Source organism: Nicotiana sylvestris, chromosome 9 (assembly GCF_000393655.2).
Source record: "Nicotiana sylvestris chromosome 9, ASM39365v2, whole genome shotgun sequence".
NCBI classification, from domain to species: domain Eukaryota; kingdom Viridiplantae; phylum Streptophyta; class Magnoliopsida; order Solanales; family Solanaceae; genus Nicotiana; species Nicotiana sylvestris.
In genome coordinates, this window is record NC_091065.1 from 61,227,592 (window position 1) to 61,255,071 (window position 27,480).

The 27,480-nt window shown below is 34.6% G+C and overlaps 1 protein-coding gene and 2 long non-coding RNA genes across 3 annotated transcripts; 2 read left to right on the forward strand and 1 right to left on the reverse strand.

The window, feature by feature from the left end:
* Window positions 1-741: 741 nt before the first annotated feature.
* On the forward strand, window positions 742-5,634 carry LOC104232833 (uncharacterized). The gene is made up of 4 exons (XR_712459.2): window positions 742-916; window positions 1,795-1,866; window positions 2,694-2,752; window positions 4,995-5,634. It is a non-coding gene; the product is annotated as an uncharacterized lncRNA (long non-coding RNA).
* A 4,324-nt stretch (window positions 5,635-9,958) lies between these two features.
* LOC138876832 (uncharacterized) lies at window positions 9,959-11,620 on the reverse strand. The gene is made up of 2 exons (XR_011402095.1): window positions 11,536-11,620; window positions 9,959-10,255 (listed from the first exon to the last, which is right to left on the reverse strand). It is a non-coding gene; the product is annotated as an uncharacterized lncRNA (long non-coding RNA).
* Window positions 11,621-26,551: 14,931 nt separating this feature from the next.
* On the forward strand, window positions 26,552-26,932 carry LOC104232837 (glycine-rich protein 5-like). Its single transcript, XM_009786119.1, has one exon. The coding sequence runs from the start codon at window positions 26,552-26,554 to the stop codon at window positions 26,930-26,932; it is 381 nt and encodes a 126-aa protein (XP_009784421.1).
* The last annotated feature ends 548 nt before the right edge of the window (window positions 26,933-27,480 follow it).

Below are 27,480 nucleotides of genomic sequence, written 5' to 3' on the forward strand. Positions count from 1 at the left end.
TTTTTTTAAATCTATTGGAAATTTAAACAACGACTATCTCTTTTTTGTCATTGACTTTAATATTAAAAGAGGTTTCTAATTCTACTATTCAATTAAAGGCGAATGGGTGTTTAAATTTTCTCAACGAAATGTTGAAAATCCTTTAACCAATTGTGCAAAATCCTAAATTAGATGTTCGAAACGAATTCAACAATAGAAGACGTATCATAATTAGACTAATTTTATCCTGGACGTCGGCGTATTTCAACCATTCTCCTTTAGCGGACTTGAAACCCGTTATGTTTGCAAATAAAACACATTGGTACGAGAAGTTTTATTTTGTGTCTCATACAACTTACACTAGTTATATGAGGCTCTTTTTTGTCTCACAAATTTGTGGATCACAATCTTACACTTTTGGGTCCACAGAAATCTGGGTCCACAAAACTGTGAGATAAAAAAGTTACCCCATACAACTAGTGTCAGTTGTATGAGACACAAAATAATTTTTTTTCATTTGTACTCATACTAAACAAAATTTTCTATTATTTTTCTATTATATAGAAGAGGCAATGAGGTCGACCAAGGGCATAAATGTAATTTCGCTCCGCCATAAAGTGTTGTGTTCCATTCGACACACTAAATTGGTCTAGAACCATCTCCTCTATTCCATTTCAGATCTTCAGACTTTCAAGAATTCTTTTATGTCTCTTGATCTTTTCTTCTATCTCTTGCAATTTCAGGTATGATTGTCTCTCCATCCTCTCTCTATACTTTTTTTCTTTGCCTTTTCGAGATCTCTTAACAATTTTCAATTTCATGGCTGATTTTTTTTTTGGTTCTATGGTGACATAATTATTCTATTTTTTTCTATAGAAAAGGCTTGTTTGGTCGATCAAGGGCATAAATGACATTTGCTCTGCCATTAATTATTTAGGTATAAAACTGTTTTATTTCCTTCACCATATATCTGAACAAATTCTAGAACTCTCCCTATCTTTCTGAAGCACTGTTCTCTTAGTATATCCGTTCTTCTTCTCTAATTTTAGGTAAGCCCTCAATTTTGATTTAATCTTTTTCTGCTTCTTTTCAAAAATTTGTCGGTGTTATTATTCATTTTAACTTTCTCTTCTATATCCTTGTTCATCCCATATTCTAAAGAAAAGTGAATTAGTAAAGGTCTTATTTTGGGCAAAATAGTTTCTAGGTCTTGTGCAATTTCTCGAATTTCAGACTGCTTTGCGAATTTCTGGTTACTATTCGGTAAAGAATATCTGGTATTGTGCAAGACTGAATTTGCTAAATTTCATGTCACTCTCTTCAAATATTTGCTGCTCATCGGGTATCTGTTTTAGGCCTTGTTTTCTGGTGATACGTTTATTGCTCAACTTCAGAGTTCTCCTTCTCTTCTTACAAGTATCATCTCTCTATTTTGGAGTATTTCTCAACTATCTTATGTACTTTTTTCTGTTCTTTAGGTCGCTTAGTTGATTTAATGGTAAATATTTTTAGGATTCTCACCTTAAGGTATTTTTAAATTAGAAATTAAAATCTATAGTCTCTAGATTTCTCATATATTTTCATTTAAACCATATAAAAATTTGTCTTTATTGGACACATGTGACATACTAAATCTTATCCGAAAGAATGAAAGTGGACGACGAGCAGTTAATGGAAGTGGTATAGGTGAGCATTATAATGTCTGTAATCTGTGCAAAAATATGAATACTTGTTGGCATGTGTTCTTCTATCTTTTAGTATTATATGAATGCGCATATGGCTGTGACTCTTTTAAACTATTCTTTGTATTTAAAGGAGTTACACTTCCCATGCATTTGGTGTATCATTATGCTACCATCAAAACAAGTGATGTCCGGAATCTTAGTGGTAGGTATATTTTTATTAGTTTGCAAAACCTTGATTATTAGTGTTGTGGCTTACTAAAACGATCAATTGTTGTATTGGTAATCCCCATCAAACCAATGCTGCTTTCCTTGCCTTTTTTTTTCTAATGTATTTATCTAGGACTACCTCTATTGCTTGTTTGCTTGAGTTCTTTCTTTCTTTCTTGTTCTTTGTTTTTTGTACATTGGACCCATATTATAGGTTGCTAAATATGTTAAGTTTGCTAATGAAATCTTGCATGACTTCTTCTAATATCTTATGGTGTAATGCTATTTAGAGGTGTGACATATACCTTGCTACAAGTCTAACCTCAATGGGTTAATAAACATCATATAATGACTTTTAGTTGATTTCCTAAGACACACATGTGACAAATGTTGGAACTAATTCTCTATGTTGAATATGAATATGTTAATATAGGAGTTTGTTCATCAATATTGTAGTGACATGGTTGAAAACACTGACCATATAGACATTTTAATCGGACAATATTTATCAATGTTTACATTTAGCCAACTGTTAGTTTTATTTACCGCAGTGTTTAATTAACATATCATCCCTAAATAAAATGGACTAAGCTCCCGGATCATGAGAAAAAAAGAAAAGTGCTTATTGTTAGCTCTAGGTTTAATCTTTTTTATTTAGTGTCCGTTATCTTTGAGACATGAGATGTTGTGATCGTTATAAATGAGTTGCGAGTGTATGGTGAATTTCATTAAAGTGCTCTTTAGTTTTAATATTTTTTTTTGACCCATGAAAGACTTTGGTCATTTTAAATGAGTAGTTAGCTGTGATATTTTTTGTTGCAGATATCAAGGATGTTGCTATATTATTCCTGTAGAGCCATGCTGGGATAATAGTAGTTAAGGTAAATTTTGAAGCTTTGTTAAATAAAATTAGAAATCTTTGTTTACTTTTTTAAGTTTCAAGAAGAAATACGTACTATCTTTTCTGTTTTATTAGGAAATAGTTTATGATCCCAAATGGATAGCTGCACATATTCATGCTATCTGTTTTAACTATTTTCTTGGTCTATTTTAACTATCAATCTTCAATCAACACATAAAGAGAGACTGGCATGCGAAGAAATACAAGAACTCTGTAATGTGTTTGTGCAATATTAAGATGCTAGCTCAGTAAGATGATTCGATATTTGTTACTTTTGTACCGATATATTTATGTTGTTTTAGTCACCATGTGCCATTCTACAAGCAAGACATCATGTAGTGTCTTTGTTTCAGGTCTTTAACCATATTTGGAGGGTAATTTATTCCGTTTACCGCATGTGAAAGTAAATATTGCTTTAATTATGACTTCATGCTGATGCATTGTATAGTACTTCACAGTCCCGACCCTATAATAGTTTTTTTCATAGATTTTTTTGTAGATTGCTATTTTATTAAATTTTACTGTAACAGAAAAATTAGCATTCTTTCTGATTTCTAAAATATTTATTATTGGCAGATTTTAACTTTCTCTCAATGCCTATAAAACCCTCGCCATTTCAAAATGAAATAACTAAATTTTGGATATGATGCTACAAATTAAGCAAATAAACTAAGAAATTCTGTAATATTTTTTATGTTTGTGTGTACCCAGCAACATTTAATATTTAGATAGAAAGACCAAATTTGCATATGAAGAAAAGAGTAGTACATCCTGAATCTTTGTATTTGAGTGTGAAACAACTTTTGTCATGAAACTTGAAGGTACCAAACCATGATTTGATAGGAATTCAGGTTTATATTTTCCAATTTATAAAAATTTATGCTTGATTTCAAGAGTTAGCGTCCTCTCTCATCTGAGGTAAAATGTGGATAGCAGCAATCTAGGGAAAACACTTTTAATAATATTTGTGGCACTTTGCTTGGTTGACTTACACGTCTGTCTAAGGAGCATTTCTCCTTGGCTATTGTTTTAAGCCTGTCTATTATTTTAAGCTCTTAGCTACAAAGCATTTTTCCTTGGTTGTACAATATTTTCCAAGTGTCTTTAAATGAGTTCCATCGATAACTTTCTATCCCCAGAGGTGTCGAAGAACATAACAGTCATAGCTATCTTTCTTAAAACTCTTTCTATCGTATTCTTTCCTCCCTTTGTATCATTTTCTCTTCTAGGAAAAGCTTTAAAAACACACACTACGAATTTTCAGTATGGCATTGTCAGAAAAATCCGTTTAGGGGATGATTACTCATTAAAAAATAAGAGAAAGTGCCTTTTCCTTATTTTTTCTTGAAGGAGTTTATCGTTGTCTATTCTGTTTTTCTACCATTCCTTGCTATTTTGGTGTCTCTACAGAAATGCTTTTATTTCTGGATCAATTATGCTATGTGTGGTTTTCTTTTTAGTTCAACTGGAGATTCGCTTCATACTTCATGAACACAAATACGATGTTGCTTGCATTGTTGTTTAATTTATAAATGAACTTATGACTTCTTAAAAGAAATTAAGTTGCCTAAATTGGTAAACATTGCAAGTACATGAAACTTTTGTCAAATGCGGACTTGACAAATGTAGGCAAAATTCGCAGAAGACTGTATTCCTAAAATCTTCGGTCCTTCCTTTCAATCAAATGAAGTAAAAATTCTCTTTTAACTACCATTTTCAATTTTATGCAAGTTGTATTTGCATCTTATCCTTCTTGATGTACATGGTTGAAATTTGATAAGTGCTTCTATATATTTGGCATAACCTAGAGGTTTTTGCATCTCATGTAATGCTACCAAAGCTTCTTTCTTAAAACCTGGATTTGATTATTTCTTGCTTTTTAACTCCTTTCTTTTATCTACACTTTTTTGTCCTCTGATTGGTCATATCATGTTTCTCTTGTTTTAATTGTCCCTCATGTTCCTGGTCCTTTTTTTTCATAGAAAAGTATTCTGAATTTATTTATTCAACCTTTTATCCTTTTCTACTAAGAATTCTCTCTTTCAGTTCTACTTTCAACTTTACAGCTTTACATATTTCTATGTTATATAGTAGTGAGAAATCTTCTAAATCTTTATTATTTCAAACATAAAATGTAAAAGCATTCTTACATGGAATTGTTGCTGAGATGGATTTTTTAATCCAGAATTACTTATTGATCTTGTTACGAGAAATGATTACAGATCTAGATGGAACCATTGCTCAATGCAAGATTAATCAGGGTAGGAGCTTGCTTTCAAGAGAAACTGCAGTAAATGGAGAATAGAAAGAACTTTCTCTCTTACACAAATTCTTGAAGAAGTCCGCCCATGTACCCGATTCTGTTAAATAGAATAGAAGTACCTATGGTTTTTTCTCAGTTGTTGAAGTCCGTTCTTTTCAAAAAGTACTGGCGCATCTGGAACAAGAATTTTGAGGTGTATTTGGAAGAGCAAAACAACACCAAAGTTAATTTTCTTGGAGTGGACTACATGTCATAATGACCTAACTCGAGCAAACCTTTCACATGCTGGTGAAATCATATGCTTAAGATGTTAGGTGTGCTTAAAGGAAGCTGAAGTCCATTTGTTCTTCCATGTATCATTGTTTCTTAGCTTTATTGCATGTTCTTGGATTATAGAAGTAACAATAGCTGGATGGGCAAGAAAGTAAAGACCATGTCAAAAACATATGGAATACAATTCCGACCTGCATTTTTTAAGTAGTTTTATGTGCAATAAAACTTTGTATTTACCTACCAAAAGAAAATCATGAAACTCTTAAGAATGTGTTGAACACATGATTATATTTTTTCAAGGAAGTTGACCCATCACATATTTCCTACACTTTGTTGTTGTAAATTTTCAATTTTTGTAGGTTCTTATCACCGTAAGATATTAGAAATTATCTCCCATTTGCAATGTGAATATTTTGTTAAATCCTTCTACTCTATTGTAGTTTTTCAGTTTGGTATCTTTTGTTGGGCAAAAGAAGCCAAATGACCATCCCAAAGAACAGTTCTAAAATCTTATTCAAGATTTGCAACGTTGGGCCCGCGAGTGCCTCATCTAGTATATATTTTATATATAGAAAGGGCAAGTGTAGTCGACCAAGGGTAAAATTGTCTTTATACTCTCAGTCAAGAATTGCATTTTGGATTTCCTTATCTTTTCAATCTGTCTTTTTAGCTTCATTTGCCATAAAACACAGTACTCCTACTCAGCAAGCCTAAGGTAAATATGACGGAGATTTTCGTGTATGTTTCTCTTAAGCTTTTTCCTTCTCTTTTTCGGTCTCTTCTTTCCTAAGTTTCAAGGAATTTGGGTCAACTTATGAATTTGATCCTAATTAATTAGTTGCCTTTTGAATATATGTGCTTTCCACTTTCATATCCCAGATTTGCACTCCGTATACTCTGTTTCTTTTGTTACACTTGTTTTTTGAGTTCCCTTTCAAATTTCTCTAATTTTCCTTCAGTGTGTGCTCTATTTCGTTCGGAGGTTTGCAGAACTTTTCTTCAGTCTTTCTTTGTTTATACCGCCAATTAGTATCCCTCAAATTATGATTTGTTTTCTTTAGACTATGTAACTTTGGATGCAGGACCCCGAACTAATAACTGCATCAATACATAGCAGGAAAAGGGAAGCCCTCATACTGGAGCTTTCCTTCTGGATGATGAACAAGGCTGATCCTAATGTTGGGTCTGCTCAGATAAAGAAAAGACCTTTGCGAGCTCAAAAGAAAAGATTTGTTCAAAAGTATTCACGAAATTGTGTGAATTTGCTACTGCTTTGTTTATAGTGTTTCTTTAAGCAAACTTAAGGAATCGGTTTGGGAGAGGAGGGGGGGGGGGGTACTTTGTTGAGTAATTGAATTGATCTATTTAAAGGTATTTTGTACTGCAATTGTAATAAAAAAGTAAAGTCATATGACAGAACTATTTTTTTAAAATAAAATAGTGTAGGACCTATATAGAATGCTCTAAATTGTAGTTGAAGTATGTATAATTTTTGCATAATGAAGTGTCAAACTTCGACAAGAATTACAAAGTGATTGATATAATAATACGATTTTAGAAAAATTAAAATATACATGACGCAAAAGATAAATGACAATACAGGTATAATGGTTCTATACGTTATTACACAAAAGCATTTTCTTTCTTCTTTCCCTAAAGGAGAATAAAGTGTGCAATTAGCAATAGACCAATAAAGTGTGCAATTAGCAATAGACCAAGAAATATTAAAAGGAAGAAAACAAGAAAAAAGAGCTAAGTCAAATAGGATGCAAAATGACTAGGTTTATCTATCTTTTACTTGATTGAAGAATTTATGGGATAGAATGCTGAAAAGGAAAAAAGAAAGAGAATGTAGGTGAGAAGTACAATAATAGAGAATTAAGAGATGAAGAGGAACAATGATGGATATGTGTTCAAATGGGTAGGGAAATGACTATTGAAACGAAAACTAAAACATAGAGCTGATATGTTTAGTTTTTCCCTTTTCCATTAATTGGCCCAGGTAATATACAAGTCAGTCAATCATATTTCTGTTCTACTATTTGAATAAAATAAATACTGTCTATTTCTTGCTGCTTGAGGTTTATACATATTTTTAGCTTTTGCTATTTTTTTATGTTTGATAATTAATCTACTATGTCGTCGGCTTGTTGCTTTCATGATTTTCTTGATAATTTCTTTCTTTCTCTGTTGCTTTTTTACTTTCTTTCTTCACTTCATTTTCTTGAAGGTAGGAGGTGGATTTTTACTGAGTCTCTTATATAAATAGGTATTCTATGAGTGACTTGGATAGAAAGTGAGTTTCTAATATAAATAGGTATTCCATGAATAACTTGGACAGGAAATAATTTTGTCTATTTACCTTTATTTTCTCTGGAATCTGATAATTTTTTTCTTTATTACTATACTTCTGTTTTTCCCCTTCATTTTCTTGTAGTTCATGGAAGTTGAATTTTAATGAGTTCCTCATACAAATAGATAGCTTTTTATGTATGACTAACCTGGATAAAAATAATTTTTATCCTGACCTTAGTTATCGGGTCTTGGTTTCTTTTTGAGGCAATGTTAATTAGGCTTCCGCAATGCGGTGTCGTTTGAAAGTTTTCTTTAATATGAGTTGGAACTCTGATTATCTGTTATAAATTCTTTCTTATTTTTGCAATACTTTATTTCTATTTGCTGTAATTTAGTGCAAGATGAATAACTTACTCACAGAAAATATAGAAATTAAAAAAATAAATTAGTATCTAGATCAAGCATTTGACTTACCAGAGATGTCAGATTGATGTTACAATTCTTTTTTTTTCTTTTTTTTGAAAGCTTGTAAAGTTAAGAGCCACAAAAATGAATCTTTGAATTTGTGAATTGATATATAATGAAAAGCTTCGGTTCTAATACTGAAGCATGTCATTTATAAATATTAATATATTTTCTTTATGCTTTTTTCCTTGGATAAATATTTTCTCTATATATGGTTAGTCACATTGGAGAGTATAGAATTACATAACAGACTTTGGTTAGCTTTTCAATAGTGTAGACTATTTTCTTCTGCTATTATATTCATATGTATTATATGATATATATTGCTAGCATTGCAGTTAAAAGGAAAACTAAAATATTGGGATTCTGCTTGGTCGAATGAAGAAAAAAGCTGTTATTGCAAAGGTAATATACTTTTCAAGGATATGCTGCCTTAGACAAGACTTTTCTGTCGTATGGACCTGTTTACAGTGATGGAAGAGTTTAACATTCGATATCGTATGCCTTACGTAGAAATTGCACGGGGCGCCCTATTTGGTCGCTCCCATTTAACCTATACCCATTTTTTTTTAAACTTTTAACTTGTACCCACTTTTTAAATAACTTTAGCCCTCTTTCTCCTCCTCCTCTCAGTGATCTCCATATCTTTCCGGAACTTAACATTGATATAACAATATCTCTCATTTTGTGACTTCACTCAATTCCTCAGAAGCCATCTTACTATACATAAGGACCATTTATATTGAGAAATATATACGAAGGACTAAAAATAATCCCATCCTTAAAACTTAAGGACTATTTGGACCATCTTGTTTATTCAGCTACTTGCATCTAATCAAATGGCGAAGCAAATAACCCAAAGTGCAGGGTGACGCGACGATTTCAAATCATGGCTTCAGGCGACTGCTCCAAAGACGAGGGCTTCAGTCAAGGGTTTTAAAAACTTCCTCCCCCAAAAATAGAAACTTCAGCAGTACATACTCAAGGGTTTTAAAAACTTCAGCTCTAGAGCTGAAATTCGACAGTTACAAAACAAAAACTTTAGCTCTGGAGTTGAAGTTCGCCAGTTACAAAACAAAAACTTCAGCTCTAGAGCTGAACTTCAGGCCCGGCTACTAGAATGTTGAAGTTTTGCATGATTGTCTTTGCTACTTCAGCCCCGTATGTTGAAGTTATGCGAAAAAGCGGGTACGCTTGCAATTTTTTTTGCAAAGCGGGCACAAGTTAAAACGTGACACAAAAAACGTGTATATATGCAAATGCCCCATGCCTTTTGCGCTAAAGTCATACTATGATAACACTAACACATATTGAGATTCAAACTCCTCTACTTATGTAACATAGACTCGATGATAAGTTCCTCTATTAGTTATTTTGTGTAGACTATCTTTTTGTGTGTTCTTTGGCTGAATTTGTAGTCTGATGCATTTCAACTTCAAAGCGTTCTACATTTGTCTCTCATTCACTGAAATTATTAAGTAGGAGTAACAAGATATTGAAACAACCTCTTTCCCATTTTATATAGCATCAACAACAAATGTTAGCAGATAGTGATGAATCATGGGTTTAGCTACGCATGTCACATTATTCGTTTGTCAAGACTTCATTAATGACAACGTTGTGGCATACAATACCTTTGTTTTTTCCTCCTTTTCTAATTCTAGATCCATTACATTGGTCGATATTCTCTGCTAATGATTTGTAATACAAAGATTTTGTGTCTTGATTCAATTGATTTTCAGCAATTATAATACTCTCAAGCTTTGTCATATACAAAACACCAAAAAGCTCACCGCTTAAAAATGGTGAATGTTGGGCCCGTGCAGGCACGGGCCATATCCATCTAGTCATAAATAGAAACAGCAACATTAACAGTCGATTCCAAAGAACTTCTTTCAAATAAAAGATGTTAATTAAACCAGGAATCAGGATTATTTCAGTTGGCTAAATATTTGTTTCCCCAACAATATTGTCTCTAGGTTCTAAACTTTAAACTAGACGATTAACCATTGTGGCCGCAGCAGCAAGCATAGCCAGTCCCAGGTCCAGATTTGATGGGAAGACAAACACCGCCTTGAAATCCTTCATATTGGCAACCTTTGTCGCAAACCTCTGGTGGCGTATTTGGTTTGCAGCCTCCCATGCACCATACTGGTTTCATTTTGTTATCCGCCTCTGTCACTGAACCTGTACATCAAGTTAAACAAAAGAAAACATTACTTCAAACAATATATATATATATGGACCGGGTTAGTTCGGTTTTGTCGGATTTCTCGAATTTTTCATGTTTTTTGTTGCTTAAATATTATTTTAAGTAACAAATCTTATTTTTATTAATTTTTTGATAAATAAATATATGTTTAATAAAAATATAAAAAATTGACAATCATATTATCTATTAAAATATTCTTATGAGAGAATTTCTTTAGTGACACATAATAGTGATTTTTTTTTAGTCGTTTGACAATAATGTTTCGTTGATGTATACTTTCAAGGTTAACCGAATTTAGTAATTAAACATAAAAATCAATACGATACCTAAATAATAATAATCACTTCACATTCGAAAAAGATATAACAATTTAATAGATCTTAACATATGATATGAATATGGAAGAACAAAAAGAGTTGATGCATTTCAGTAACACTTAATGAGAAAAGTGATCATACAACTTATTATTTAAGGTTAATAAATATGGAACACTTCATATACTATTAAATATTATATCCCGCAAGATAATCCCAAATATTTCTAGACATTTTTTAAAGAAAATTCTATATAAAATCTTAAAAGTATATATAAAAATTATATATTTATACGTCAGTTTGGTTCGGATTTTTTTACTCAATACCAAACCAAATCAAACCAAACCTAGTCGAATTTTTTAATCGGTTTGGTTTGACTTTTCGATTTGGTGCAGTTTTCCGGTTCGGTTTGTACACCCCTATACGTTTACATAGAAACTTTACCTCATCGACCTAGTTTTGTTCTTAACCACATTAATTTACTATGGCAATTAGAAGGTGTGTAAGTACCATAGTTAAGTGATAAAAATATTCGTAAATCATAAATGACTGGTGTTTACACCAAAGGAAATTGGTTGACATGGTTAAGTAAATCATACATGACTGGTGTTTACACCAAATGAAATTGATTGACATGGTTAAGTGGTTGAGGTAAAAGTACATATACGAATTAACTATAAATAGCGATGAAAGATTATATAAAAGACATGCATGATACATTTATTGATTTAGTATAAAAACGGGTATGAACGAATCCATATTATATATAACGATCTTGTGTGCGGGGCATTAATGGACAAAATCTACACCTAATCCGATCCTCCATTTTTTCCCTCTTTTGTGGGATAAATATATTAAACATGATGCTGCAACAGCCTAAATTTTTCTAATTCTTGTAAATTGATAAGAAAGCATCATCTAATATTGTATTGAAATGTTACCTGAATTCAAGAAAGAAAAAATGAACAAAACCATCATTAGTCTGATGGTAAGAGTATTGTTGATAGCCTCCATTTCAGATTCTTCTTTTCTTTTTTGTTCATTGGAGAATAAGGACTTGAGTATCTATTTATATATTGAGACAAGCAAGAGAAATTGTTTTTTTTAAATTAGTACTTACTCCAACTCCATCATGATTAGGCAAATCCACATTAAAACCAAATCCATATAAATCAGATTATTTTCATCTCATAATATCTCAAACTGATAAATAAACTGAAATTTTTTACTACTTTTCCACCGGAGCAGATCAGCAAATCTAGCCGCGCATCTCACCATTAACCTGATCTCCTTAAGGATATATTTTCATTAAAAGATGGAGCAATACGCTTGATTACTCTATCATCTTCCAATTTTCTCATCACCTTTCATTATTTACCTCACGTAAAGAGATTTCATAAAGTATTTGACTGGTATCAATTTAACCGGTTATAACATATTAATTCACACAATTTATTTTGTGTTATGATCTATCTTTTTTTCGGGTTTCCTATTTGATACTCGGTTTGGGACCGATTAAATCCGAATTCACATCGGAAAGTCCTACATTGGGGGATAAAGCTATCTCTAACAAAGACCACTTTATATCCAGAGCTTGAACCCCAGACATCTAATTAAGGATGAAGGAATAATAAATGAAGAACATAATTTACCACGATACACATATTTTTGATGCATATTTTATTGGATTTGAGAAAATGATTTGAAATGATATAAAAATTGTGTGCATAACAAGAATTTTTTTTGTCTTCTCTTGAAATGCGTAAAGTGTCAAGTAAAAATAAAAATTCATTTTTAATATACATGCCAAGTAAAAGTGAACAGACGAAGTACTTTAATTTTTTCTCTCACAAAGTGACAGTCGATCTCTACATGCTTTGTTCTCTCATGATAAACTGGATTAGCTGCTATTTGCATAGCTGCCTTGCTGTCACAATACAATATCACTGGCTCCTTCACAGTTAATCCTAACTCCTTCAGCAGTCCTACCATCCACACCAACTCTGAAGTCACTGCTGCCATGCTTCTATATTCTGCCTCAGCAGAACTCCAGCGCACAGTTGGTTGCTTCTTGGATTTCCACGAAATCAATGACTCTCCTAGTTTTATCACATATCCAGTTACAGACCTTCTTGTGTTTGGGCAAGCTGCCCAATTTGCATCACAATAGGCTGTAACATCTTATAATGATCCTTTCTTCAACAATATTCCCATCCCTGGTGATCCTTTAATGTATCTCACAACACTTAATGCAGCATATAAATGTGATTGCTTTGGATTCTGCATGAATTGACTTAAGACTTGAACTGTAAAGCATATATTTGGTCTGGTAATAGTAAGGTAAATGAGTTTTTCTATTAGTTTCTGATAACTCAAAATGTCTTGCAATTCCTCATCCCTATTGATTCCTGCCTGTTTATCATATTCAACGGTTGCCAACTTGAGGTTTTGTTCCAATGGTGAACTAGCTAGCTTTGCCCCATTTAGCCCAACTTCTTAAATTAGTTGAAGAGCATACTTCCTTTGATTAAGCACAACACCTGTTGCTGACCTCATGAGCTCAATCCCAAGGAAATACCTGAGTTCACCTAAATCTTTCAACTTGAAGTGTTTGTGTAGGGTTGATTTTGCTTCTTCTACAAATGTATTGTTGCTCCTAGTAATCAATAGATCATCTATATACATAAGGATGATCACCAGGTCTGCATTTGTCTTCTTTATGAATAGGGAATGATCATAGGCACTCTGAGAATACCATTCACCTATCAGTGCATTAGTCAACTTAGTGTTCCATTGCCTTGATGCCTGTTTGAGACCATAAATGGACTTAAGTAGTCTGCAAACCTTAGACTCCCCCTGCCTATGGTATCCTTAAAGCAAGTCCATGTAGACCTCCTCATACAAATCCCCTTGTAGGAAGGCATTGTTGACATCCATTCGAGATAAAACCCAACCTTTAGAGACTGCTAGGTTTATTACAGTTCTGACTGTTACCATCTTGGCAACTGGTGAAAAGGTTTCATGATAGTCTAACCCTCCTGTTGTGTGTATCCTTTTGCAACAAGCCTGGCTTTGAATATCTTTACTTCACCATTGGCTTTGTGTTTGATTTTGTACACCCACTTTGAGCCAATAGTTTGCTTCCCTAGAGGAAGATCCACTATCTCCCATGTTTTGTTTTCTTCAAGTGCCAAAATCTCTTGCTTTATTGCTTCTATCCATATATCATCTTGCTCTGCCTTCTGGAAAGACCTTGGTTCTATTTAGGCTAAGAATGCACTCAAGTAGCATATATAGTGTTCTGAAAGATGATCATATCTCACATAATTTGAAACTGAATAGAGACTATTTCCTTTAGGTTTGCAAGTAGTCACATAATCTTTGAGCCACACTGCTGGTTTTGTTGTTCTTGTGGATTTTCTGGTCCCTATAGGCTGTTGTACAACTGATGGTACTTGCTCATGCATTACCTCTTCAGGTTCCTGTTGTTGTAAGGAATTCAGCTCATTGCTTTCATCTGAACCAAGTTCCCCCCATGTCATTTGTTGTTTTAGCAAGTGACATATGTGGCACCACATATGGGCTGGAGTTGTCAGCTTCAGCTTCAGGTGTGTTCTGAGAAGCCATTCCCAAATCATAATCTTCTGCAGGTGCTAAAGTAGGTTGATTTCTTGCAATTGTTAAGCAATCAGTATCAGGAATGAATAAATTTTCAGGTTGACTGGGCAGGGACTTGAAGGGAAAGATATATTCTCTGAACTTCACATCCCTGCTCACTAGAAATCTATTGGATTCCAAGTCATATACCCTATATCCCTTCTGCACTGCTGAATAGCCAATGAATACTGATTTCATTGCCCTAGCTGCAAATTTATCTTCCTTTGGCAATGTGCTGGCATAACATAGACACCCAAATACTCTAAGGTGATCTATTTTTGGTGGTTTCCCATAGAACTTTCATATGGGGATTTTTCATTCAGCACTGTTGTGGGTAGCTTATTAATTAGGTAAACTGCAGTTTTGACATAGTCTCCCCACAACCTATCAAGTATATTGCTTTGAATCTTCAATGCCCTTGCCACCTCCAATATGTGTCTATGTTTCGTCCCTACTACTCCATTCTGTTGTGGAGTATAAGAACAACTACTTTGATATAGTACACCCAAGGATGAAAGCAAATCATTGTAGCTTTTATTGAAAACTTCTTTACCATTATCAGATCTCAGCACTTTTACAGCAGCATTAAACTGGTTCTTCACAAGAGAAAAGAAATCCTTTAACACTACTATTACTTCACATTTAGATTGCAACAAACAAATCCAAGTATACCTACTGTAGTCATCTACTATGGTTACAAAATAATGCTTCTTGTCATAAGTAGCAACTTTGTATGGTACCCAGACATCTGTATGCACAAGTTGAAATATGCAATCAGATTGATGGTTACTAACAGGAAACTTTAGTCTGCTCTGCTTAGCTAATGAGCAAATCTCACAATTCTTTTGCACATCATCTTTATTCACTTTATTCTTCAAAGCTGGCAGACATTGTAGGGAACCTATGGAGGCATGTCCTATCCTTTGATGCCATAATGCTACAATTATTCTTCCTTCTTGATTGATCCAGCTACCACTTCATCCTCTTCACTCCTAATTATGTACAGTCCTTCATCTTCTTTACCAATCCTTACTACCCTACCGTTGTAAAGTCCCTGAAACACACAAAAACTAGGGTAGAAGCAGGCTGAACAACATAAATCTCTAGTCAGCTTTGATACTGAAATGAGATTGAACTTACCAGGCACATGTAAGACATTCCTAATCTTCTGCCCTTCTAGTATTGTTGCATCTCCTGTATGTACTATTTCTGACCTGCCTCCTGTAGGTATTTGAACTCCTCTACTATTTCCTTTATTGATTCTCCTTAATTTTTCTAAAACCTCTTTGCAAAAAGTGATATGGTGTGATGCTCCTAAATCTACTATCCAATCATATGATTGTGCATTAGATAGAAATGACTTTATACCTATCATGTTTGCTGAGCTTGATATGTTTTTGGAACTCCCTTCCATAGATGACTTTGTCAACAGGCTCACTAGATATTTGTACTGATCCTCAGTCATGTAGTTTCCCTGTGGTTGATTGTTCATTGTCACTTCCTTGTCTTCATTGGCATTATTAGCATAGGATTTAGCAGGAATTGACCTTTCTTATTTCTTTTGAAGTCTGCAGGGTACCCAATGATTTTATAGCAATTTTCTTTCAAATTCCCTTTGTACCCACAGTGTTCACATACAAGACCTGGCTTCTTTCCTTTTAGGAACTGATTTCCTTTCCCAGCTAACATAGTCATCGACTCCCTATTTGTGTCAACTACTCCTAGTTCCCTCTGACTCTCCTTCTGCACTACAACTGCATAAGCTTGATTCACAGTAAGGACTGGTCTCTTAAGCAGCACTGCACTCCTCACATGACTATAACTATCATTTAGCCCATTAAGAATTGTAGAAGCCTTTGTCTCGCTAAGTGATCTACATATGGGCGCGATTCTTAACAGTCACATGATGGTAAAGGTGCTAAAATGTCCAGTTCATTCCATAGGTCTTTCAATTTTGAGAAGTAAGAGGTCACATATTCTGTACCTTGCTTTAGAGCTGCAATGTCAGCAAAAATTTGATAAACTTTGGTTAGGCCATCTTTATCAAACCTTTACTTGAACTCGTCCCAGATTTTTCTCACACTTGACGCGTACATGATGCTTGGAACCAATTCTGCCGCTACTGTGCTACTAAGCCATGAGACGACCACTGCATTACACCTTTTCCATTGTGTTGCTAATTCACCTCTATATGAAGCTTTGACATAGGTTCCATCCACAGACCCTAACTTGTTCTTCACCAGGAGAGCTACTCTTATAGATCTACTCCACAAGGCATAGTTTTCTGGCCCTGTGAGTTTGAGAGCTATCAATGTTGTTCCCGATGAGTCTGAATCTTTAAGGTATAGTGGATGATTGTGAGGAAGCTTCCCGATTTCATCATCCGTCGTTGTTGCACCTTCGTGAGCTCTGAACTTGATAATTTTTCAGATCTTGTACTGGAAACAACTCAATTGATCGATTGCTGCTCTGATACCATGTTAAGTTGCACTAATTGAACACATAATCAATTCACACATGCAATAACTTCTTAATTGGAACCCAGAATTCAGAGAGAAGAAGAAGAAGAGAGAGGAAATGAGCTGAAGCTCATATTTTTCAGTTAGAACATTAATAACCGACTTAGTCTTATTTTATTGACTAAGTTGGTTATTTATCTTTTATACCTCATAGTTTTTCTATTTACATTTTAGTCCTAATAACACTAACTTGTTATTTTCACAGTTATTATTTTTTCCTGAGTGCTTGTCTGCATATGATATGGTTATTATGTAATTACTAATTTTAGTGGGGTTTTTGAGAGGAGAAATGTACAACCCAGATAATACACCAAATCAACTGATTGTATTAACTCAACATTAACTGAAATTACAAAAGCAAATACTAACTTTAGTAGGGACATTTCAACAGAAAGCTAAACAGAAAAGGAGGATGGGAATTAAATTGATACAGAACTGGAGATGAGGAAATCAGAAATGCAGAGCAGAGATGAGGGAGAGAACACTATACATAGCAATTCACATATTCTAACCCTAGTCCCTTTTTAACCATTTGCTAAATGGCATTGGATCCTAAATAAACGCCGACAAAATATATATTTTTTATATATTTATGTATTTTATACATAATCAACATATAATATTTTGTATATTTGGCTAGCAGATCATGTAATTATTGCTGGCCAACTGGCCAAATGTATAACTTACCCGGTAAAACTTTCCAACATTTTACAACCCAATAACCAATCAACCTCATCCACCTTTTCTAGCCCATATGCCCTTATAGAGTCAAGATAGTTCACAACCAAAAAAAGTTTTCAAGATGGCGAATTAGAAGAATTTGTTCAAGTAGGAATCGCAAAGTAAATAAAAGAGAGAGCGCAGATAGCGAATCTAAATTCCGAGTGAATATATGTATTCCAAGATCCAAAAGAAACGCATTTTCAGATGGAAAATTCTTCATCAAATTTATACATTGGTTCTATCTTCTTCAAAGTGCTTTGTCACAATATATATACTTAACAATTTGGAGAACCAAAGTAATACTTTTGGTTTGTTCTTCAGATCACTCGGGAAAAGTATGTATTAGTCTCCCTTAATGTCTGCAGTTCAGAAATAAGTGAGCTTGAGTATGCTTAAGTTGTTAAGCGAGAGAAACTTAATACATCAAAAAATCTTCTTGAAAAAATCACAAGTGAACGAAGAAGGGATTTGCTTATTTCAAATGCTTTGACGTAGGGAAGAAGTGTATTAGTGTAGCTTTTTAGTGAGATCATGTAAAGGAGAAAATAAGACGATTCGGTAACACATGCTTCTAACTTCTACAAGTGATTTTTATATAATATTTTAAAAAATATCGAAAATTAATCAAACTATATATATCGATGTAATAGAGAAATCGAGATAATAGGTATGGTTTTGAAAAGTTAATTAATCTTGGTTATACAAAATAAAGTAACCGAATAATTGATATGGTATAAATTTTATAAAATTACGGATCGAACCAAACATCCGACACCCCTAACCTTAAGAATCTTTATCACCTTTCCACTTATGTCATGTCGCATCTGGCCAATTTCACAAGATAATCATATTATATGCTAAATATCTAACTAATTCTGTCACCTCAGCTTATTATGTCCGAGGATATGTTGTGCTAGATTCATCATAAGTTAGACCTTAGTGACTAATAAATTAATCACTAAAAAATATTAAGAGTTGGAGACTAAATTAAGGAGGTCTAGAGTTATTATTTCTCCAATTATCGGAATCCTTCCCGTTACATCTTCTATAATTTTGCCTAAGTATTCTCTACCGATCGTGAGTACTTTGGATGTCGTAGGTCTCTCTCGAGAAACTACCACAATTTACTAGACGTATTCTCTCGAACTATACTAGCCAGGGGCGGATCTACATGTTGATTTTGGGTGCTCAAGCACCCATTATCTTTGACAAGATTTAGTAAATTTGTATAGGTAATTATAAAAAAATATATAGATAAATATTGATTGAGCACCCATAACTAAACTCGTTTTTCCTCTTCTTTCAAAATTTTTATCAGTGAGCACCCACGACTTTAAAATCCTGGATCCGCCACTGAATTAGCTCGCACTAATTCACTGCTCGCTACGGTCACACCAAGATAATCTCACGTTTAAACCTTACGTAATGATCTCTCACATACGTTAGAAGTGATGTTGTTCAACAACAACCTAAATGTATACTCTCTCTCTCTCGAGCAATATACACACTAAATAGGCACAGTCAATTGATGGTCATATATTCAATCAACAACAATAAACACATAGAGAAATCCAATTGCTCAATTATACAAAAATGTCACAAGAATTTATCCTACAAAAGGTTCCATCAAAACCTTATATAACAAATTAGTTATTCATAATAGTATACAAAACTAAAATACGAAAATTCATAACCAATAATGAAAATAGGAAAAAGGAAGTGAAAAACTCGTAAAAGAATTCTCCGCCTTGCTCCTAGCGTGTTCTTACCTCCTTGGGTCGAATCCCCTCTCCGTAAAGGTCTCTCCTTTTTGGTCGATCCTCCTCCTAGGTCGTCTTCCTTTCAAAAGTGAGTTTTAAGGACTATTTATATGGGATAGGGTTAGCATGGGGCGAAATAATACAAGCCAACTTTGGAAAACACTTTTTAGGTTAGCTCGTTCACTCGCTCGTGCGCACGCGAGAGTAAATGAGCAAAGTTCTTCTCTTTTTGTTTTCCTTCCAAGTCTCTCGTGCATTTCCATGCCTTTTTGCCATAATTCACTGTTTTTTAAGCTCTCCTCAGCTGGCTCGTCACTCTCTCGTGTGCACGGAAGAGTGAACGAGCGAAGTACTTCTCATGTCATTTGGTCCCAAATCAACTTCTTTTGCTCATCTTTCCTCCAGCTTGCTCCTACACATAAGAATGCACATAATGAACATAATTCAATACAAAAACTCATATAAACGCCCGTAACCACACAAGTTATGAGATAAAAGTACACCGAAAAATACGCATTTTAAGCCGTTTATTAATACCCCACAGTTAAACCCTTGCTTGTCCTCGAGCAACAATCAAAATTAAGCACAATGGCATGAAACACATTTTCAAAATATACTCAAACATCGTACCAATGAAAATGGCTTATACCAGCACACATAACTCAACATAAGAACTATTGACATCTTTCTTCAAAAGTAGACCCATGCCAAGACTATTTAAAATATTTGTGCGACTTCTTCTAACATCCTAACCTCAAGAGATGAATCCAATACATTCCTTACTATGACTCACTTTTTGTGTCAACTCAAAATGCCTGGACTTTACCAACTCTTTGTAAATCATGTGCTCTCACCACAATCAAAGAGAGAAATTAGTCCAGACACTCAAATATGCATTTAAGTATAATTTAAGGACTTATAAATCGAAAAATAAACTCATTCTCACAAATAAATTCATGTGCATCCAAAGGTCGTATAATAGGCTTGCCCGTAGTGTATGTCTCTACTAATCTAAGTTTGCGAAGTCTAGGATCAATTAGGTCTTTACAGGTTGTAATGTAGGCGAAGTGATGGGTAGGATATATTTGGGTATAGTGACTAACCCTCCTAAACACTTTAATACACTACATTTAACTTTCCAATACACACTCTTCATGGCCAATTCAAGCAATACCACAAAACCATATACAATTTGGCCCTTCTTCTTTAAGCACAACTACACATTCACTAGCTCGGATAAGAGGAATAGGAGGTGTATTTTTTATTTTTTTTTATTTTTATTTTCTATGATTCTGATTTTTTCTCTCTTTTTTTTCAACACTCTCCAAACTTGGTTTGTCCGGCTAATGATCTTTCAAACATACGTGCACCTTTTGGCCTTTCTGTGGTTCCACTCAAAAGCTACCCATACTCTCACCTTACTCATCTAGCGACTAAGTGCTTTCGTAGGTAAAAAATTCAAAAAGATCTAATTAAGAACAAAAAGGGAATCGACTTGTAATATGGGTGCTAAAACAAGGTTTATAGGGTCAAATGGGCTATCTAAGGATAATTTTATACTGTCATACTAGCTCAATGGACAATCAAAAAAACGCCAACACCATCTCCTAAACTCACAAAGCTAATTTATTTCGTTTCGACTAACACACGGGGCAAGTTCTAGACTAAGACATGATAGTACAAAATGTAATCAAAACTCACATCACACAATATACATGATTCACTCCGGACGGTTCAGACCCGACACTCAAGTTAAACAACTAAGCATAGTCATCATATTAACTCAACACATGGAAAGTAATCACATGAGTCAACAAATAAACTTAAGCATCAAATAAAAGTCATATATATTCTCAAGGCATGCGGGCAAATAGAGCACGAAGAAGATAATCAATTCAAATATTACAACTCTAAGTCCCGGCATAAAACATGTCAAAGAAAACACAGATACTCAAGTTCTTCTCATTCCATTATCGGTTCTAAAAAGAAAAGGAAAATATTTTTGTATTTTTTTCTTTTAGACTTTACCCCCTCAAGAAAACTATCTAAGAAGTTTAGCGTCGGGAAAAGTCCAAAATTTTTGAAAATTTTACCTACAAAATAAAATTACTATCCGGTTCAAAGAGTCATCCCTTGGAAAAGAACCGTGGCCATAAGAAAAACCAAGAGAGATTATTTCTACCTAATTTTTTTTTAACATACATAACATAGCACAAGAAATTATCTAGACAGTCTTCTCCCACCCCGCCCTTAAAATTGTGCATTGTCCCTAATGCACACCATAACTAACAAGATGGTAAAAGAAACTCCCTGGTAGGCCAAAGGGCGAAGTATTAACAACTCATGGGGTACTCAGACTTCTTCCTGGCATTGGTCTTTTATGCGAGCACCCTACACTTAGTTCCAGCCATCTTGCTTTCTTTTTCTTCATTCCAATGGCTTTACTTCTCATGCTCCTATAAAATCAAAACCTTTACTAAAAAATATTAACACAATAAAAATATTTTTAAAAAACCTTAAAAAAAATCAATGAAAGCAGTAAAGTTGGGTTCCCTCCCAACAAACGTCTGATTTAACGTCGCGGCACGACATGAACCACTTTTGCCTCCACTTCGAACTTATGAATTGGACCCCAGTTTTGCTTCAAGCTTATAATTATGTTCCTGGGGTGGTGGAACGAATCTAGCTGGCCCAAGGAAACAACGTAGTATTCTGCACTTCTTGGCCTTTAGATGAGGTATGTAATCCTGACTTTCTATCAAGAAGAATTCTAAGAATGTAGGCACCTTGTTCCTTGTTCCTTGACTCCTCAATTGGCTCGGATGACTCTATTTCCATATCATCATCCAAACACAGTGTGGAAATATACTTGGAGGGTGGACCAATGAGCTCAACTATATGAACTTTGGGACTGTCAACATCCTTAATACCAATGACACTAGAGTCAACTAAATATGCATCCTCAATATCCTTGGATGACTCTAGTATTACTTCTTCAACATCGGCATCCTCAAATTCAAGTTGGATAGATTGTTGGTGTTCTACTCTAACCTCCTCCATTAGCATCTCAATTTCTAGATTTATGCATGCTCTTTTTGGCTACTATCCACAATATCAGTTTGTTGAGCATTAAATGCTTCAACTAATTGACTCACTTGTGCCTCCAGGTTATGAATAGTTGCCTCTTGCATTTGGATAGTATCACATAGCCTTTGGATCTGTAGTTGTTTCTCATTACATTTTTTTCCATGAAAAACTTTAACATATCTTTGAACTCCTTCAGGGCCTGGGTTCTTTGTTCCTATTAACTTCACCAGAAAAAGTAGAACCATCATAATAAGGGGTTGGGGGAGGATAAGACATATAAGCACAACCATAAAAGTGACCATCTTGGCCACGACACATACCACACACATAAGATTGAGTTAGTGTTCGCTCTCGGGAATATTTTGATAATTTTGGCATGAGTGGTTTCCTCCACAATATGCATAAGGAGGAATAAAAGTAGAATTACCAATACCAAAATTCTCATAATTCCACGATGCCATGTTTCTCAAATTAATAAGTAAAACTAAAAAAGAATCAAGTACTAGAAAACAAGATAAAAGATCAAATTTGAAACCTAGCAATATGTACATCTACAACTACACCTTTAGTTCCCCGGCAACGACGCCAAAATTTGATCACGCCCAACTCTAGTCCTAAAAAGGATAAGCGGTCGCTGCAAATATAATCCGGTCTAAGAGTCCGGAGCCGAATTCCACAGAGAATTAAGGTTTCGCTATAACTGTTCCATATCACTAAGAAAACAAGCTCGAATAATTTCTAAGTTTTAAATATTAAGATTCTTATGCCTAACTAATTAACTAAAAAATTAAAATAGTAAATAATAACTTAAGATATTAAGGGTTGTAGACTAAATTAAGGAGGTTTAGAGTTATAATTTTTTCAATTATCAGAATCCTTCGTGCTATGTCTTCTATAATTTTGCATAAGTATTCTCTACCGATCGTGAGTACTTTGGGTGTCGTAGCTCTCTCACTCGAGCAACTAACACAATTTACTAGACGTATTCTCTCGAACTATGCTAGCTGACACTAATTCACCGCTCACTACAATCGCACCAAGGTTTCGTTATCTCTAATCTCGCCTTTAAACCCTCCGTATTGATCTCTCACATACGTTAGGAGTGATGTTGTTCAACAACAACCTAAATGCATACTCTCTCTCTCGACCAATATAATTGGAACAATCAATTGATGGCCATTCAATCAACAACAATAAACACGTAGTTGAACAAGTGGAGAAATTCAACAACTCAATTACATAAAAATGTCACAAGAATTTGTTCTGCAAAAGGTTCCATCAAAACCCTAAATAACAAATTAGCTATTCATAATAGTATGCAAAACTACAACATTAGAATTCATAACCAATAATGAAAATAGGAAGAAGGAAGTGAAAAACTCGTAGAAGAATTCTTCGCCTTACTCCTGGCGTGTTCTTGCCTCCTTGGGTCGAATCCTCTCTCCAAAAAGGTCTCTCCTTTTTGGTCGATCCTCCTCCTAGGTCGTCTTCCTTTCAAAAGTAAGTTTTAAGGACTATTTATATGGGACAAGGTTAGCATGGGGCGAAATAATACCTGCCAACTTTGGAAAAGAATTTTCAGGTTAGCCCGTTCACTCTCTCGTGCCACGCGGGAGTGAACGAGCAAAGTTCTTCTCGTTTTCTTTTCCTTCCAAGTCCCTCGTGCACTTCCATGCCTTTTTTCCATAATTCGTTTTTTTAAGCTCTCCTCAGCTAGCTCGTTCACTCTCTCATGTGCACGCGAGAGTGAACAGCGAAGTACTTCTCTTGTCTTTTGGTCCTAAATTAACTTCTTTTGCTCATCTTTCGTCCAACTTGCTCCTACACATAAGAATGCACGTAATGAGCATAATTCAATACAAAAACTCATTATAACCGACCGTAACCACACAAATTAAGAGATAAAAGTACACCGAAAAATATGCATTTTAGTCGTTTATCAAAGACTCTCACCTGGGTCCTTTAATTAGAAGACCTTTTTTAAATCTTCAAATAGTTAAATGATTATTTTTAGTTGGATGGATAACCCTTTAATTAGATTAAAGAATATTTTAAGAAATCGTCTTGTTCTTTTTTTTTTTTTTCTATTTCGATTAAATCAACCAATGGTTGTTTTTTTTATCAACTTCCTTCCTGGTCGATTATCAATTACTTTTGATAAAAAAAAAAAAAATTACTTATTGATAGTCAGCCTCTTCTTGGTCGTTATCAACCTATGGTCGCTAATCCAACCTACTTTTCGATAGTTCATCTATTACTTTTTGGAAGACTATCAACCTATGGTCTCGCTAATTAATCAACCTCATTCTTGATCGATGGAGGTCATTTACAACCTCCTTTTGGGTCGATGGAGGTCATTTTCAACCTCATTTTCTTAACTCAAATATTATGTTCGGTTAAATCTTCTCTTCTCACGATAGATACTTATGGGACAACAACAACAACCCAGTATAAGCCCACTTAGTGAGGTCTGGGGAGGGTAGTGTGTACGCGGACTTTACTAGAGAGGTTGTTTCCAAATAGACCCCCGGCATCCTTCCCTCCAAGAACTTCCCACCTTGCTCTTGGGGAGAGTTCTTGGTTGGAAGTGGAGGTTGCTTACCATGAGAGCAACCCCTCTTGTCCAAAAGAAAAAGAAAAAAGGAGTGGCCGAAACGTTTGTTTGAATTTGTTTGGTGTATGTGGTTGGGCCATGATGAATGGAAAGAGTAATAATTCACATAGAATTCATGTGCAGAGCGGGAAAAATGAATGCAATTTTAACAACAGCCAGCAACTTACTGACAAAGCATTTACTACTACTACTAAGTTTGAAGATTTCCTTCACTCCTCAGATGCATTGCTGTCCATTGGCTGGTGAGAGCAAAGCTGTCGACAACAGCACACTGTGACTTATTTCTTAGCGCGCTCTCTGCAAACGAAGAAATGTCATCTGATGAACTGCTTCCCTCTGCAACACATAGTGGAGTAATAAATTTCAAATAAATGACTCTTTGTTTATCTCTCCAATATTCAATGCAATTCACCAGTTCGACATGGTTAGCTTAGCGTTCCTTGTTACGCAAAAAATGTGTTTTAATATCCTCCATTGAAATCGTTCCAATGGAGTTTGGTTTCAAAAATCAAATGCTCCTCCCGTTTTTATTAGGTGAAGCTGGTGTACTAAATTCTCATTAGGGACACATTGAATTTACCGCACAGGTGGAGCTACTTATTCTCTAATCCATATTTTATTTTTCTTTTCAAGATTTTCATCCAAACTAATAATGATATTTCGAGTATCTCTCTCATTATCCATACCTTATTTCCTTTTTTTTTTCTTTTCTTATAATCTCATGCAGAATACTTCAAGAAAGAAGAACTATTACTTTGGAAAGCATACAATATATATGTTAACCACTTGTGACATTTTGGCTTACCAAGTAATTTCAACACCCGGTTCACAGCACACAATTTCATAAACTTCTTTCTTATAAAATTCCTTTGAATATAAAGTTCTTCCATTAAAATGTATGAATTTGTTGATTCGGATGGGTCGGGTTGGGTCGTCTCTCTTAATTGGGTTAATATTTGTTAGGTGAAAATAAAAAAATTAAAGATTTGAAGTAAAATCATATTGCATCGGAAAGTCGAGTTTTCATAGTACTCCTCTGACTTTTGGGTCAGAAAATATAATTATATGACTTTTCTGAAAAGAAAATTATACTTATGTAACCATAGTGAAATTTACCCAATTTTAAACTATTGTGTCACAGTTAGGACACGCAGCCCTGTAAATGCAAGGGTGAGTACTGTATACATTTGATATGTCTATTCATTTTTCGAGCTCCTCTCTAGCATCGGTATTTTGGTGTAACTTTAGGTTCCAGTTGACTGAGGGTCCGTAGGCCGGTGGCTTAGTAAATAATCAATTGACCATCTATATAGCACTATTCATTCTATTGACCCAACCAATCTAAAAACACTACAGGAAAAAGGGTTATTAGGGACCAAGAATTAGCAACAAAAAAACAAATACAGTACCTGAAGTTCCTCCAAAGACCCAATGGATACAAGCGAGAGTTATAAAGAGGCATTGAATTCCATTTAATGTTTTCTTCTCTTCTCCACCAACCCATATCTGCCTATAAAAAGAGACTCAAGGAGACACTACTTCATCACTCAGGTGTAAAGGTAGGAGAAAGATAGAAAAAAAGAAAAGAGAGGAAGTGATGGCGAAGTTGTCCATAGTTATCCTTTGTCTTGCTTTGGTAGTGGTTCAAACCACAGCAGCAAGAGAAATGCCAAGTGACAAAGGTCTTGCTGATCAAAAGAATGTCTTTGGAGGCACTGGAGGTTTTGGTGGCATTGGAAGCAATGGCTTGCCTTTTGCCGGAGTTATTAGCGGAGTAGGTGGCGACGTTGCTGGAATTGGTGGCGGAGTTGGTGCTGGAGCTGGAATTGGTGGAGGACTTGGGGGTGGTTCATTAGGTGGACTAGGTGGTGGAATAGGGAATGTTGGAGGTCTTGGTGGTGTAGGTGGGTTGGGGGGTCTAGGTGGTGGGTTTGGTGGAGGTGCTGGTGGTGGTGCAGGGAACCTTCCACTTCCTTGAAGATTTAGCAGTTTCATATAATTAGTTCATTACTATCTTTATAATTTCAAGTTTGTTTCATGCATGTACTCAAGTTTGCTAGCTAGTGTGAGAAAAGGGTGATTTTTTTCCTTTTTCTGTTTTGTTTTTGTTGTTCTTGCATGTTTGGTTTCATTCATAGTGTAATGTTACGTGATGTTCCCTAGTTCAATGATGTGTACGCTAGCTTTTGTACTTTTTGTTTTAATGGAAGGTGTTACAGGTCAGTTATTAAACGTTCAAATTGTTTTGGCTCTTCGTTTCTTTCGTTTACTTATCAATTGATATAATTAAGTACTCTAGCAAGCTTGGAATCTTAATGCAAAGAATGCCAAAGAGTGAAGAGTGTACTAGTGGGCTTTCTATGTCGTAACGACCAATGATCCGAGAAAATCCAAGATATGTAGAGGATACTACTAACATACTATTAATACTCCATAAGTTAAAATACAAGGATAAGGCAAAATCCATCTAACTTAAGGAGTGGTTAACCAAAAAATGGGATTTCGGTCAAAGCTTTAATTTAGAAG

Coding starts and splice junctions, on each gene's coding strand:
- LOC104232837 (XM_009786119.1), top strand. CDS start 26,552: ATGGCGAAGTTGTCCATAGTTATCCTTTGTCTTGCTTTGGTAGTGGTT.